The sequence below is a fragment of the Saimiri boliviensis genome, chromosome 12 (genome assembly GCF_048565385.1).
Source record: "Saimiri boliviensis isolate mSaiBol1 chromosome 12, mSaiBol1.pri, whole genome shotgun sequence".
In the NCBI taxonomy this organism is placed as follows: domain Eukaryota; kingdom Metazoa; phylum Chordata; class Mammalia; order Primates; family Cebidae; genus Saimiri; species Saimiri boliviensis.
This window is the reverse complement of record NC_133460.1, coordinates 54,176,374-54,192,260: the sequence shown is the minus strand read 5'-3', so window position 1 is coordinate 54,192,260 and position 15,887 is coordinate 54,176,374. Positions and strand designations below refer to the sequence as shown.

The 15,887-nt window shown below is 37.8% G+C and overlaps 1 protein-coding gene across 10 annotated transcripts in view; it reads right to left on the bottom strand.

Annotated features, from left to right (window-relative positions):
- The window catches only part of KAT6B (lysine acetyltransferase 6B), a 211,371-nt gene that overhangs the window by 41,971 nt on the left and 153,513 nt on the right, over nucleotides 1-15,887 (bottom strand). For 4 of the 10 annotated variants that reach the window (XM_074382431.1, XM_074382432.1, XM_003939781.4 and 1 more), the window contains 7 exons: nucleotides 15,222-15,337; nucleotides 14,897-14,978; nucleotides 12,309-12,441; nucleotides 8,627-9,558; nucleotides 7,504-7,625; nucleotides 5,624-5,739; nucleotides 2,965-3,106 (listed from right to left, as the gene is read on the bottom strand). In XM_074382431.1, coding sequence (XP_074238532.1) covers nucleotides 2,965-3,106; nucleotides 5,624-5,739; nucleotides 7,504-7,625; nucleotides 8,627-9,558; nucleotides 12,309-12,441; nucleotides 14,897-14,978; nucleotides 15,222-15,337 — 1,643 coding nt within the window. The remainder of the gene's footprint in view (nucleotides 1-2,964; nucleotides 3,107-5,623; nucleotides 5,740-7,503; nucleotides 7,626-8,626; nucleotides 9,559-12,308; nucleotides 12,442-14,896; nucleotides 14,979-15,221; nucleotides 15,338-15,887) is intronic. The other 6 variants (XM_074382435.1, XM_074382436.1, XM_010350479.3 and 3 more) reach the window with 2 other exon arrangements.

The following is a 15,887-nucleotide window of genomic DNA, read 5'->3' as shown; positions in this document are numbered from 1 at the left end:
TTCCACATTTTCTCTTAAATTAGGGTACATTTAAGATAGTTTAAATTTCTCTTTATGCTACCAAAGGAGGGCCAAACTACTAGCAAAGAAGTGATTTTTACTTGTAGTTTATTCTGAGTTAAAAATGATTAGGCATGTCCTCTCTCTTTACTTAAACCAAATAAATCGGTATTAAGGAAATATAAACAGATAAAAATACTTCAAGTAAGTTAAACTTTATGTTGTTTCAAAAGGGCTTCACAGAAAACTAAAATAAATGAACTGTATTATTCTGATTTCCCCACAAGTGTGGATTAGCAAAGAGGTTTCCATTTTGGTTTTATCCCAAGCATCATTTTAAATATAATTGGAAAAGATAAAATATCTATGTTGGGAATACTTACAGAGAAAGTGATATGAATTTCAACCTACAATAAGCACCATGATTACAGTCTACTTCTCTTCAAAATAAAAGAATCAAGCTGTGATACTGATGGCTATAGACAGGAGGCTAGGTACAGATGCCAATTTCTTTGATCAAATGTAGTTACTTGTTGAAAATGAAAACACAGCAGATTCAAGAAGAATTTTCCTAGCACTTTTCTTAAGGGAAATGGGTATTTGCTAACCAGAGCTCTTCAGCAATGAACCTGACCATTCTCAGGTCTCCTGTGGACCATACGGGTTCTCATCTTGCACAAATTATTTTTAGATTTCATATAACTATTTCCCTTGGATGAAACCTAGGTCCCATACATAGCAACACAATCAAATATGGGCAACGGGCACAGAGGATACAATTCTCCCTTTAATTAAAGGAAGTTTTCATGTATTCGAGAGTATGGCCCTTTTGGAAATGGCAGTATATTACAAAAAGGAAAGATGAGATACACATTATCTGTGAACCAGAAAAACAGAGAGGTGACAGTGCAGAAGAAAATTCTGATCAGCTGTGAAAGGTGTAAGAGGGATATATAAAGAGAAGACAGGAAAATCATAATCTGTGATTATTCATTTATTTTATAAGCTTTTTAGGAAACTGCTGGGAGAAAAGTTGCCCAAATGTTATCCTCTATTAACTCAGATTCTAGAATAGGGACCTTGGTACTTATCAAATCCAACTCCTTATTTGTGTAAGCAAATTTTACATCCACGCTTCTGAGGCTTCCCCTCTCATCTCTGTATGGTCCAAAAGCGCCTGCCCTGAAAGAACAGCCCATTCTTACCAGCCTAACCAGACTGATTCCTTGCCCCTGAGAAGATGTTCCGTGGATTTATGGGAGCTTCAATCCCAATGCTGACTCACGCTGATTTATCAAATAATTACTTAAGACCAACGATGTGTTTTGAGACTTGAGAAACAATGTTTTGGTTGGAAGAAAAGATTTAAGGCATCAAGGAAGGAGCCAATAGGAAAGCTGAACTTCTGACATTAGCTCTGTCACCTCAGCTGGCTGGGGCTGGCAGGGTAGCATAATCAACAGAAAGGTCAGGCAACGTGTATTCAGCCTTCCCTCTCACCCACTGGTTCCTCCTGGGGATGATTCTGCCCCCCAGGCATGTTTGGCTATGTCTGGAGACGATTTTGGTTGATATAACTGGAGGGGCTGGTGGTGCTACTGGCATCCAATGAGTAGAGGCCAGAGATGCTGCTAAACATCCTACGCTGTATAGCACAGTGCCTACAACAAAGAACTCTACAGCTTAAAATGTCAATAGGGCCCAGATTGAGAAACCCTATGGCTAGCATTTAGTAAGAACTAATATATCACCTAACCATCCCAGCAACAATATCCTGCTTCCTCCAAGCTTGCCAAAAGAGCCTGACAGAAAAGAGGAGGCTTTTAAAAAGCATCATAAGACACAACTGGAGTTTCCTGTGTTCTCTGATCAGTCTTGGGGAAAAACTAGTGGGCACAAACCTGTCTGAGAAGGAGCCTGGTCCATGTGAGAAACCTACAACGTTCCCTTTATGTAATATTATGGCAAGAAACTGCAGGCCAGAAATAAAAGAGAACTATAAGGCAGAATAGTAAATCTCAGCCTGAACAACTCAGAAAAAGAGAATCCAGAAGTGAAACTGTATTTCAGAGAAAGAAGACATCGTATCTGCTGTACAAGGCAGGCTTGTTCTGAGCACCCAGGAATGAGCATCAGTGTACACCAAAATGGGTCACAGAGCAGAAAATGCAGTAGACAATAGAAGGGTCCAAGTGGAGGGAAGAGCATGAAGGAGAGAAGTGAAAAGCCTTGCAAACAGACAATAACATGGAAGAAAGACATGGTCTCCTCAAGGTGGAACTGACACAGCTGAACTGAATCCCTCAAACTGACAACAGATACATAATTAAACAACATAACTATATAGAGGCAAAGGCCTGCTACTAAATCAATTCTGGAAATACAAAATGTCTTCAAGAAACCCACAATGACAGACATATGGCCACAAGGGGTTCCTGTGAACAGCAGAGTTCTTCAGGGGTGGCCATCTACCCAGATGGGGGGAGAGTTCCAACATCTGCTAGGGTCTCACCAAAAGGATTATCCATCCTGCCAAGAAGGGGATGGAAACACAGGTGGTTATGTATTGAGGAGATATGTACAGCTGCTCAATTCCCTGGAAGAGTGAGCACCTGCCAGACATTGGCTGGAGCTGCTGAACAAAGCTCATTTCTCCTGCCAAAGAAAGTGGAATTTACAAAGAGCTGAGGAGATCATAAATTCATTGGTGAATATATCTGGTGTAGACAGGGATTTGGGGGAAGACAAAAATGTTAATGTGATGAAGTAGGGATCCTTCATCAATCTAAATGGTTGCTTAATACGGTTAAACATTCCAAAACATGGAGATGTTTTAAAGGAGAGTCTGAATCTCACTGACAAAATTAAATATAATTTGTACCTTCTAAACACAAATCAGCACATAGTCAACAATTAGGAGTACCGGACTTCAAAAAGCTGAATTTTTAATTTATACTTGCTTACCTCAAATACTGAAAGGTCTTTCCTTCGGTAAATTTCATTTGCTGGAGGATGAAACCATCCGCACTTCTTTGAGTGTCTTAGCAAAATATTTTTACTTTTCATATATTTAAGACAGAATTCGCACAGGTAAAGCTTTGGTAATCTGTTAAAGTTTAAAAATCACAAATCTATCAGACTGATTATACTGTTCGGAGGGGAAGATTAAATATTGTTCAATTTTCTCTAAGTCATAAAAAGGCCAGGTGCAGTGGCTCATGCCAGTAATCCCAGCACTTTGGGAGGCTGAGGCGGGTGGATAACCTGAAGTCAGGAGTTTGAGACCAGCCTGGCCAACATGGTGAAACCCCATCTCTTATAAAAATATAAAAATTAGCTGGCATGGTACACATGCCTGTGGTGCCAGCTATTCAGGAGGCAGAGGCAGGAGAACTGCCTGAGCCCAGGAGACAGAGGTTGCAGTGAATTGAGATCACACCACTGCACTACTCCAGCCTGCGCAACAGAGTGAGACACTGTCTCAAAAAAAAAAAAAAAAAAAAAAAAAAAAGAAAAGAAGAAGAAAAAGAAAACCAATAGTAAAGAGAGAATGTAAAAACCACCTTACAAGGCCAGGCGCAGTGGCTCAAGCCTATAATCCCAGCACTTTGGGAGGCCGAGGCGGGTGGATCACAAGGTCAAGAGATTGAGACCATCCTGGTCAACAGGGTGAAACCCCATCTCTACTTTAAAAAAAAAAAAAAAAAAACCAAAAAAAAAAAAAAAACCCTTACATTATTTTTCAATATAATCCATATCCATAATATGTGCTGCCTTTACTTTGTGAACAAATCATTTGTTTCCTTTAAAATATCCTATGTAAAGAAAGGTTTACAGATGTGGAATCACCACCCTAAAAATCAACTTAATAGGGATACTATCCTGTCAAGGGGCCAAGCATATTTTTCTTAATTCAGGTTTACTATATTATTTCCAATTATATATGGTCAGTGGTAGAACTATAAAAATATTTTACTTAGAAATGAATTTATTATTTTTAGACAATCTGCACACATATGAGGCAGAGAAGTCCTCGAACTTAGTTGTTACCATTTCCTCTTCTGGAAGAGGTAACTTTAAAGTTATTATCATAGATCTATATATGGTCTAATGCGGTAAATAGCAGGGCTGAAAATCAAAAGACCTAATTTGTTTTCTAGCAATTCCACTGTCACTTTGAGTAAAAGACAAATACCTCTCTTCCCTGCTGACCTTTTCGCCACCTTAAAAATCAGAACACTTTTTATTTCCATATCTTAATGAACATTGCTAGTATTTACAGGAAAACGTTTAGAAGCACTTTCAAGGTCTTCGGAATATAAGAATGGGGAAAAAGGTTTTCAAGAGAGAAATACAGATGAGACTACTTTCAAAATTTGCACTTAACGTACAAATTTTATTCAAAGCTTTCAGAGGACATGGTTTATGATTACCTATGCAAATTAAAGCTCACATTCATTTTTTAAAAAATGTTCAAGAACACACAAACGAATGGTATAAGCAAGGAGGAGAAACCCAAATTCTTGACTCTTACTTTGTCACTTAACTTTCTGAACACGCTTCTCATTTTCTCCAGTTACAAATAAGATCTATTCTATAAGAAAATCAAGTTTATAATTACTGAAAACTTTGCAAACTGAAACACTTTTGAAGGTACTAGTAAGTACCCTGATGTACCTGATGGAAGAAATCTATTCTCAATGTACCCATTTTGGGATATATTTATTCATAGCTAATCTTAAGTTTAAGACAAATGAAAACTCAGATCCCATTATTTTCTCTTCTTTTTATTTTTTGAGACAGAGTCTCACTCTGTCGCCTGAGCTGGACTGCAGTGGCACAATCTTGGCTCACTGAAACCTCCGCCTCCTGGGTTCAAGCGATTCTCGTGCCTCGGCCTCCTGAGTAGATGGGATTATAGGTGTGCCCCACCACACCAGGCTAATTGTTGTATTTTTAGTAGAGATGGGGTTTCACCATGTTGGCCAGGCTGGTATCCAACATCTGACGTCAGGTGATCCGCCTACCTCATCCTCCCAAATTGCTGAGATTACAGGAGTTAACGACTGTGCCTGGCCTTCTCTTCATTTTTAATAAGTCACAAATGGCTCTAAAAGTAAAGACTTGGGGAAGGGTCTCTAAAGACTACTCATTCCCACTGACTTTCTCCCATTTTTCCTTCTTTTGCTAAATTTCTATTAAAAACTTGAAAATAAAATGCCAGAAATCAGAGCTAAAACTAACAGGCCTAATTAAAAGAATATAAAAGGCAACTAGAGGAGACAGTCTACCAAATGATTCACCATGGCAATTTTTTTTTTCTTATTTGGTTTCACACAGAGCCAACATTTGCCCAATTAACCAAGAAAAGAAAGCACAATCTAGAAGCTAAATGGCGAAATGTATAGTGCCTGTGTAAGTAACTAAGGAACACAAGGAATTCACAGAGAACAAGGCATACTATAAAAAGGTGCTGGCAAAAGCAGTAGTTTGGGAAGCAGTTAGCACTGACCATCAAAATTCATTTCCTAAATCATCCCTAATTCCTGCTTTAGAATCAATAATTTTCCTTTCTCACGTATGTGACGTTAAAGATATATACCTGCCAAACTTATTCCATTACCTTGCATATTCCTGTGGGTAAGGCGAGGAGTACCAGGTTTGGATTTCGTATTTACCAAATTCAATCACAGAAGGGTACCGGCCACAGTCTTCCACCCCACTCTCACACTCTATTTTCTGGTAAATAGAAAAGAAAAATAATAATATATATACATCACTTACATTTTGGTTCTTTCACCAATGACTATCGAAACTTAAAGACCAGAACATTAATCTTAATTGTGAATTTTCATGATCTTAAAATAACACTATCAAGCCTTATAAAACAGGTTGGGCAAAAGTAATTGCCATTTTTATTAATTACTTTCAATGGCCAAAATCACAATTACTTTTGCACCAATCTAACACTACCTTTGTGTGAGATTCACAAAAAAACAAATACCCTAAGAAACAATATAACAAAGGAAATAAGTATGGTATAAATACATACAAATGTTGATAGAACTGGATTTAACAATCTGTTGTAATATATTAGAAATTAGGTGACTATAAGATGACGTGGCTGTTACACAGACTTATAGTTTCCTATTCCTCCACAAGGTAGTATTCATCAGAACTGTAATTAAATAATCAATTGTGAAAGCTGCAGGTTAGCATTTGTTTCCTCTTATTTCCCTTATTTCCATATAGTAAGCCATATGAGGTTAAGAACACTGCCTGCCAGATTCACTGTGGTATCCCTAGTGTCTAGTATAGTGCCTGACACAGAACAAGAATATTTCTTGAATGAAAAAGCCAGTTTTACCATGTTGGAATGAAAAAGCTTTAGAATTAGCAGTATATTTCAGATAATGGCCTATTGTTCGTATTTATACATGAATGTCAGAAGTAGGCCCAAGATAAAGGATAAAATTTAAGGACTTCAAATCTTTTTTTAAAAAGAGATGGCATCTTGCTGTGTTGCCCAGGCTGGAGTAAAGTAACTATTCGAGGAGGCAATCCCACTACTGATTAGCACAGGAATTTTGACCTGCTCCGTTTCCAACCTGGGCTGGTTCAAGAGCTTTTACTCTTAATAACTGGGGGAAATGTGACATTTATCTTAGCCAAAGGAAAGCTGCTAAAAGGCATCCTGGTAGGGGTGGACTGAGGGATGGAAATATCCAATAGCTCTAAAGGTAAAAACTGTCAGGAGTATTTAGCCCAACGGGCTGCTACTAAAAATAAAGCGTTAAGAGCCTACAGAAAACCCCTTCTCCACAAAACAGGAAGTGGGGCTGGGTAAGGAGTCTACCTGACCACACTGGCCAGAGAAACCAAATGCAGTCACTGACACAACAAATTCACAATTCATAACAGATTCGTCTTTGAGAAGTCTTACAGCCTCATCTTTCAATATCTGGGTGCTAATAAGCAGAATTAAAGTGGAATCACTTAAAGAAATTACTGGACAGTGAAAATCAAACTGACTACAACTGATCATGAAACACAACATTGTTTTCATCAATGCAAAAGAGCTAAAAATATGAGACATTTTTCATATGGCTGGCCATCTGTGTTGGAAGAAGCATCAGTAAATTTAACAACGATGTTCTTCTTTTTGTTAATGATTTTAAATTGTTATTTTCTAAATTTAGGCAAAACTCATCGGAAATCTATTCCTTCACACCTAGAAATGTTTTCCAAAATCTGCCTCAACCAGTGCTACTCTTATTTTATTTTGCGAGACCAGCTGAGCCCCTACCTACTTCTAAGAGTGGAGACAATTCTACAAAGTCTTTGCTTTTCAATGTACCGTCACTAAAAATGGGCAAGGTAACTCCTAAAGAATCACAAAGGATGTTGAAAGGGATTCTCTATAAAATCAACACAGTAATTCCATATTAATAGTTAGAAGCCACATTTTATACTTGCTACTATAATGTGGGATCCTTGCCTTACCTCCCAAGAAAGTTCCTGGGCCTGCTTAAAAACATCCAAATCCTCTTCAGTAACGACATCCTTGTTTCCAATCACATTTACATCTGCACTTTCTTGTTTGATGTTTATTTTTATTTCAGTATCTGTCATTTAAAACCAGCAGAAAGTGTATTCACTAACTTCAATCATGAGTAACCACCATATATTACCAAAATGGCACCAAATTAGCATAGTGGGCAAATAGGGATTTTTTTTTTTTTAAGCTTTATAAGCTTTTACATCTAATCACTGCTCATACATCCAGCAGTATCCTTTCCCTGCTATACTCAAATTTTTATTTGAATTTATCACTTTTATCACTGTCATCTTTTCACAGCTTTAATAAATATATGAGGGAAAGTAAGAGCAATACACAGCAAAATCATATTTTTCAACCAAGATTAGAAGTTTTATCAATGTCTAGTTATAGCATTCCCATTATCAGTTTTGAGATAATAAATTCTACTACTTTGTCCAAACGACACATTTTTGGTTTTTTGTTTGATCAAGGGTAGCAAATGTAATGGGCCAATTTGTTCAATGATATTATGAAATCCGTTTTCTCCCTAAGGTGGATACACACACAGACACACTCACATCCAAAAGCACACGTCACAGAGTCACAGATCAGGCTTTGCTGAGACGGAAGCAGGATGAACTTTGTCATGAGAAAGCAATGGAGCAGAGGGAAGTGACGAGCTGAAACACCCCCTGTTGGAAGCACTGACAGTACACGACCAAACAGCGCTGTGGCTGCAGAGGTGACATGGGGAAGAGCGTGGCAGAAGCATGGCAGTGGCTACTCATGCGGGACTACAAAGCCATAAGCAACGCTATGGAGGCATCTGGGGGGTCCTAGTGTCACTACGAATGGAAATAAATAATAAAAGGTGGGAGAGTATTAGTTGGAAAAACAACATTTTGGAGGTTTAGTCAGCATTAGAAAAAGGTCAAAGTTTCACTGCTTCTGTATGAAAGTGAAGTGAGAACAAGAGAAATAGCTAAGACCTATGTGACAAATAGGAATTGATTGGTTGATTTTTTTCGGGGTCGGGGAGAAAGGGACGGGACGCAGGTTTGGTTGGAGCTTTGACCTTTTGCTTACCATCATCCTGATCAGGTTTAATCCTTCCGTCTGTCAAGCTCCCCTTCCCTGGTGAGGGGGTCCCCATCTGAGGGGTCACTTTATATTTTAATCTGCCTAGCATCCTGTGCTTTTTAAGGAAAGTTGTTCGCTTGAAGTGAGCAATTGCTTTAAAAATACGTCCTCTAGCCATCCCCCAGCTAGAGGAGGAGGAGTGAGAAATAAACCTACTTCTAATATCTCTTTTGCCAAAGAAGTGGGCTTTAGATTTTGCTGTGGAAGATAATTCAGTTTTACGACGCATACGTTTGGGTGGTGCATAACTTGGGTGTCCCTTTTTGCGAGACTGTCCCTGAGTGGTATAGATATGAGAAAGCCCATCAAAGAGTGCCTTCAGCTGGCTGTTAGTGGTAAGGCTGCTCAGAGAGGGCACACTGCACTGGCTGGAAGAACTCTGGGGAGAGGGAGAAGAAGTGGCCGTGCTAGACTTTTGTGAACTGGGGCTCTGACCAGAGATGGGGGTTGGGGGTGGAAGTGAAGAAGGTGGAGGTTTTAGCTTTTGTGTGGTACCTGTAGCCAACACATGAGAAGTGCATGACTGTTTCTGAGAGACCTTTTTCCTTGGACGATAGTGCTTTGAAAAGTCTATTATTTCACCTCGTGATCTGCGACCATCAGGTGATGGTGTAAAAAACTTAGTAAGGCCATCAATGAGCCCTTTGGTTTTCTTGTTAACTTTAAGTGTAGAGGCAGAAATGTAGGTGGAGGTGGTGGTGAGTTTGGTGGTGGCACCAGGCCGAGTGGGGTCTGTAACAGCCAATCTGCTGCTTGAGTCCTTCCCAGATGCAGCATGACCAGATGAAGGTGTGGTACAGACTTTAGTCTTTTGACCCCTACCAGGTGACCCCCTTCCTGTGAATGCATTCATGGATCCTTCATCACTGGTTACAGACCTAGGCAGAAATTTAGAGAATAGTATCAGCATTTAATAAGTAGAATTATAAAGGTATCTAAAAACAAGTTTATTGCAATTAGATGCATTCAATGGGCTTAAACTTAAGAACTGTATTTTTGTGTGTGCCACCACCTACATGTTTCTCTGTTGGAAAGGCAGCAGCAACTGCATTTGCAAGTCATGGTTCTTCCAGGGCCCATCCAACAGGTACTGGAAGAATCCATGTGGACCCGAGGGCAATATAAGCAAGAAAAATGTTGAAGAGACTAAAAGAACACCCAATGCTTTCATTTTAATTAAATAAAAACAAGCTATCCTTTGGTGTTGTTGTCACAAGTAGTTATGATTTCCTGAAATGTCTTTTTTAAAAAGTATGAGGAAATAAGTCATATGTGTTATCCAGAAGCCAAAGAAGAAGCTTATCTCATCTCTAGTTAAAAGTAATTTTTAATTCAATTTATGAACTTATATAAATAGAGTTTGGATATGGCCATAAATCTGTAGTTCTTTTTAAGAAAACGTAAAAAGACACCCTCTTCCTTTCAGCAGTTTGTGCTTAGGATGGTAAGATAACCAATAATACTCTCTTAGGAGAGAAGACAATTAACTACAGCATAAAATATTGCTGAAAAAAGGACAACAATAGCAAAAAACTGAAGAAATGATTAAAGAAAAGCTACAGCGGGTCAGACATGACATGGAGAGTCTGGTGAAGAAGCGGCACATTTACCATGGTCATTATCAGACACTTGGCGTCAGAATCTTTATACCTCGGTTCTCCCCATCCTGTTGTGTAGTCAACAGAAACTAGAGGTCACTCACTAACACAGCTGCTGACACGAACAGCAGCCGACTGCCTTCACCTCAGGCTAGGGTGTGCGAAGCTACCCATTTCGTAGCAGAATTTTATATAATAGAGAAACATCTGCAGATGAATTATGACAGTACCGGGGCCCAAGAATGTGCTTTCAAATGATCAATTCAGCTGAAGGCGAGTAATGAAGAAATGAAAGCCTTAAAAAGATACAACACTGAATTATAGAAATACCTTGAGTAATTACAAATAGAAGAGCACATTTTAGTGGTCATCTTGTATATAAAGATTTAATGACCCAATTTCAGCTGTTGGCTGAAGGGGAGGTAGGTACAGCTACCAGGCTCATCTGAGGTGGCTCTATTGCCAGGGACTCTGCCTGGCACCACCAATTTAGCCAAGTCAGGTGAACACTGGAGATCTCCAGTGTTACTAGAGACAGAGCAAGAGTTACCAACAAAGAACTCATCCAGGCTAAAATGTTTCACATCAGAATGCTGCATTTGGACTGTATCTGGAATCGATTGCCCAGAAAGGATAATATGCTTTTAAAGCATGTAAAAAGGAAAACTCCCTAGACTGTCTTAAAAATTCCTAAGCTCAAAGGACAATTTTGGACAAACAAAAAGTTAGGATTGGTGCCAGATGCAATTTTCAGCTGTGTCCTTTGTTTAGAAAGTTTATATCCTAATTTGGTGTTTTTAATTGGGCCCTGAGGATATGGTCCCATGTTGAGAACAATGCTTACACAGGATGAATGCAGTAAAAATATATAATTTCTACTTCAAATGATACTACTATGAAAAATTTATTCATATATATGTTTCATGTTTGCCTCTAGAAATTTTTTCAAACTCTGTTGAAAACGTCTACTGGTTGAAGGGTTTTTGCAAAGTTTCACAGAAATCTCTAGAAAGGAGCCTGCATTTCCTACTTCTTAGGAGATAAAGGTGCAGGAAGATACTATTTTTCTGAGAGCAGGTAAGATAGTGAGAACTGCTTCAGAACAAATTAGAGGAAAAGGAGTAAGCAAGGGAGTGAGATTCTTGGTGTCTGTTCAAGGCATGTGCGGAGCATTTCTGCATCACAATGACCCTCGCACTAAGCCTGAAAAGATGGTGGTAGTCTGTTGGTAGAACTGCTATAGATACACAAGTCTACTGATTCCATTTGTAAACACCTTCATGCTGATAGATCTATACTCTACACAGGTTAAAATAAATTCGTTTAACCTGTTTTCTCTACTTTTCCGACTAACTCCTGCTAAATGCTCTACTGGGCTTTAATGGCAATTATAGAGCAACAAGATAGTGGAAACAGGGTTATCATAGCAGATTTCCAGGCCACTAGGAATATATTCTTTTATATAGATGTCTGCACACATGCAGTTGTCAAACGGTCCTGTCTAACTCTTCAGAGGCAAATGGTCAACTGCAGGTTTTTCAGAAGCTCCTATTTCATAAAAGAGATCTTTAAAAGTGGTAATGCTAACATTACTATCAGAAGAGAGGAGTATTTTCCTAAAACGTTATTTGGAGTAACAAAAGAGATTTGCTAGAGACATGGACAAATCCCTCTCATTTTAAAATTCCTATGAAAATATTTATATAATTAAGCTCTTCTAATGCTCAGCCAGTAATAAAGTAGGCTGAATGACTGTTTCCAATTCTTACATTCTGCTTCCATCCTGCTGCTTGAAAAATGTCACTTAGTATCACAGCTACTGCCAACAGAAGACCCCAAAATGCCAATGGTAATTAAAAATGTTATTTTCAAAAAATTTCCACAGCTTATGCAAAAAGGAGAAATATTTTTCATCCTTTGAGTTTGAAAAACTGATGCCAAAAAAACCCTAAAGGAATCTAAGAGAATAACAATCACCTATATTTTAAAGCAAAACATAACAGATTTCTTTTGATAAGATCTCAACCTACAACAATCGTTGCTTTAATTTATTTTTCGGTCGTCCAATGGGTTTTGCATATCGTCGTTTTATTTGTGCAGCCTTCTCATGAAGTAGTTTTCTTCCCTTTTTCTTTGGTCTGCAGACTTGGCAAATCCACATCCCTGAATTAATATATATATGAGAAAAACATTTTAATGTTTCATTTTAAGAGAAGATATTAAATATAAATTGCAGCTGTAATAAGCTGCTCAAGGATGCCTGTATGCCGAACTTTACTCCAAAAAGTGGGTCATTCCCTTTTGTCATTTTCCTCAGGAAGCCATCACTAAAGGTCAATTTCACCAGCGTGAAGGTGGTGAGGGCAGAGGTGGCCCCTCCCTCAGAACCCTTCCAGAAAATTCTTTTCAACACATCACTAAGCCTCCCATCAACACATAAACCCACACATGAAAACTCGCCCCTGTAAGATATTATATCTTATGATTTGAAGGAGACACATTTTCAAATCAGTCCATTTTTGGAATTTCTAGAAGGAAAAAAAAAAAATTGTCTTATCTCTTTCTGGAAATTTCCAACACTAAAAAAAATTATCAGTATAAAACATAATTTTAAAATTTAAATAAAAGTATTAAGTACTGCAGAACTACAATGATTAAAACTATACATCTAGCATAGGGAAGTAAGTCAATGGATAAGAATGGAAAGACCAGAACAACCAAAGCCTACAGGAAAGTTCAGCATATCAAAAGGTAATATTTCAAATCAGTGGGGAAAGGATGAAATGACTGGTGAAAGGATGAAATAAGTGGTGATAGAACAAATAGCCATCTATCTGGGAGAGGAATTATTTCCTATCCTTTACAAAAATAAATTCTAGACAGATGAATATTATAATATGAAAAAATAAAATGTTACAAGTACCAGGAAAGATATGTGGATATTTATATAATCTCAGCATGACTGACATTTAAAACTGAAGCCATAAATAAAAAGATTCATGAATTTGACTACAAAAAAAAGAAGAGCTTCTGCAAATCAGAAAGAAAAAGGTAAAAATCCCAAGAGAAAAATGATTAATGGATAAAAAGAGGTACTTTAGAAAAGATGATATACGAACAGCCAAGAATCAGACACAAGAAATGTTCAATCTGACCACTTAAAAAAAATTATCAGACATCTTTCTATTATCAAACTGGTAAAATTTAAAAATGATGATATATTTCACCAAATCTAAGATACCACAGACTGTAAGACCCATCTGATTTCAAAAATACTAAAACATTAAAAAACAAAACAAAACCAAACCAAAAACAAACAAACAAAAAAAACCTGTCTCTCGACTCAAGAAGATATAGTAACGGTGAGTACTGGTCACAATACAGGAAAATAGGTATCCTCATATACTGCTGGACAGTCTGCAAACTGATACAGCCTTTCATGTATCTAGCCTTTGATCCAACAGTTCCTCCCCCTAGGAATTTATTTGAAGGAAATAATTGTGGTTGGAAAAAATTGGAAACATTTGTAATATCTACCCTAAGGGATAGGTTTAATAAATTATAGTTCATTTATACAGGGGGTTGGAAAATCAAATACCTCGAGGAAGGACCCAGATTGTATAATATATGTGACTGAAGCAAAATGGAACATAAGACAGCAGGAAGTAGTGAGATTGTGGCAAACTGGAGCATGCATGCACCACCCAGAGGACTCAGATTCAAACTTCAAAAAATGTCATGCCAACAAAGCATTATCTGTGGCCCACAGTTGCCAGGTTTGTAATCCCTGCTCTATACTATGGAGTTCTACACACTTATTAAAAACTACATTTAGGAGAATATTTAATGATATAGGGGTGCTTTCAATCTATTAAGAGGGAGGAAAAAAAGTATATTACAAAAACATGTATAGACTGTTCCATTTCTCTTCAAAGGGTATGTGGAGGCAGAGAAGGAATTTCCAATTCATTTTAATTTTTATTCCTTTTTTTGTCTATCTGTACTTTCTAAATCTTCCACAATGTAAATTATGGATTTTATAATAAAAGGCAAAGTTATTTTAAAATGTTTAATATATTGCAAAATGAGGGGGGAAAGGCTGAGCTCAGGTGACTTACACAATTAACAGAAGAAAATCCACATTCCATCAGACACAATCAGCTGTAAGACCATTCAGATGCTTGTGTTCAAAATACCAACTAATGGCCAAGAAAACAGTGATAGCTTCCTGTCGTAGGACTTTGGAGTCACTATCATCATCAAAAATATAAAATTTCTTAACCTCTAAACACTGTGCTGAATAATATGGAGAGTGCTCTAAATTTTTGACCTACATTATCTAATCTTATTTTAATAGGGAAATGGTTTGGAGAGAGAGATGGTCTTTTTCATCCCTGGGTCTGAATTAGGGCCTTTATTATATCATATATATATGTTTTTTTCCCATACTTTTATACTCCTCTATTCACAACCTGTGCTAAACTCACAAGTATAGGGAAGATGGGAGGGATTAAAAAGAAATGTTTAAAGAACCTGTATACCTCTGAGCTGTCAGACATCAGAACAAAGCTAACCAATATGTAATAAAATATATTTTTAATACAGTTTAAAAGTTCACCTTTTGGCATTCTGGAAAGTGGTGGGTCACAGCACTCCATATGGAATCCTCTATCACAGGAATCACAAAAAAGCATATTATCCTGTAATATAACATATTAGAGACTAATTGAGACTGAAACCAACTGTAAAAGTCCAGAAATTCTTCTGTTACTGGATTAACATTAATATAATATAATAAAGGTGGACCAAGATCCCAGCTGCAGATTGACATCATGTGATTTAAAACTTTAGAAAGAAAGTAGCCACACTCTATAAAAATGAAAACACCTTAACACTGGAAATGAGCGAGTTACCTGGAGGCGGATTACAGGAGCCATACTTACTGCATTTCTGCCTTGGACTCTACAGGCACTGCATGTCTTGCATTCGATGCACTGCCACCTTAAGGCCTTTACATTTGTTGTTAATTCAGGACAAAATTTCAAACAGGATGGGTGTCCTATGAGAATAAAAAGCAAAGTGCTTGATGGGAACGATGCCTTTGACTTTTTTAAACTCCCATGCCCTAATAATAGATAGCTGATGAGGCTAGCCAATGAACATTAGGAACTTGAAAATGCCAACAGATCAGAGAATCTGAATTACAGATTTTCCTTTCTGCCTTTTCCCCTTGCCTTCTCTCCCTGTATGTAACAAAATGACTGTACAAACGTTTTCCCTAAGAGAACTCTGGAAATTTATGCCAATTCCAATCTCAAGCCTTTGAGAACTTGAAGACAACACAGGCTCAGGCATTCTCACTCCTGCACCCCCGTTCAATCTCCTGTACTTGCCATCTTCATCAACCACCATCTACCCAGGGGGTTCTGGTTTGCCACACACTTAGGGGAGTTGCCAAAGTTCAAACAATTCCTGCTCTCTGAGTGTGATGAAATCATAACATTTAAAACAACAGATAACTAAATAAAAAACTGGGGCTGCTTAACTACTGACGCCCTCCCCTACCCAAATCCAATAGTACAGAGAGAACACTCCATTGCTGGGATAAA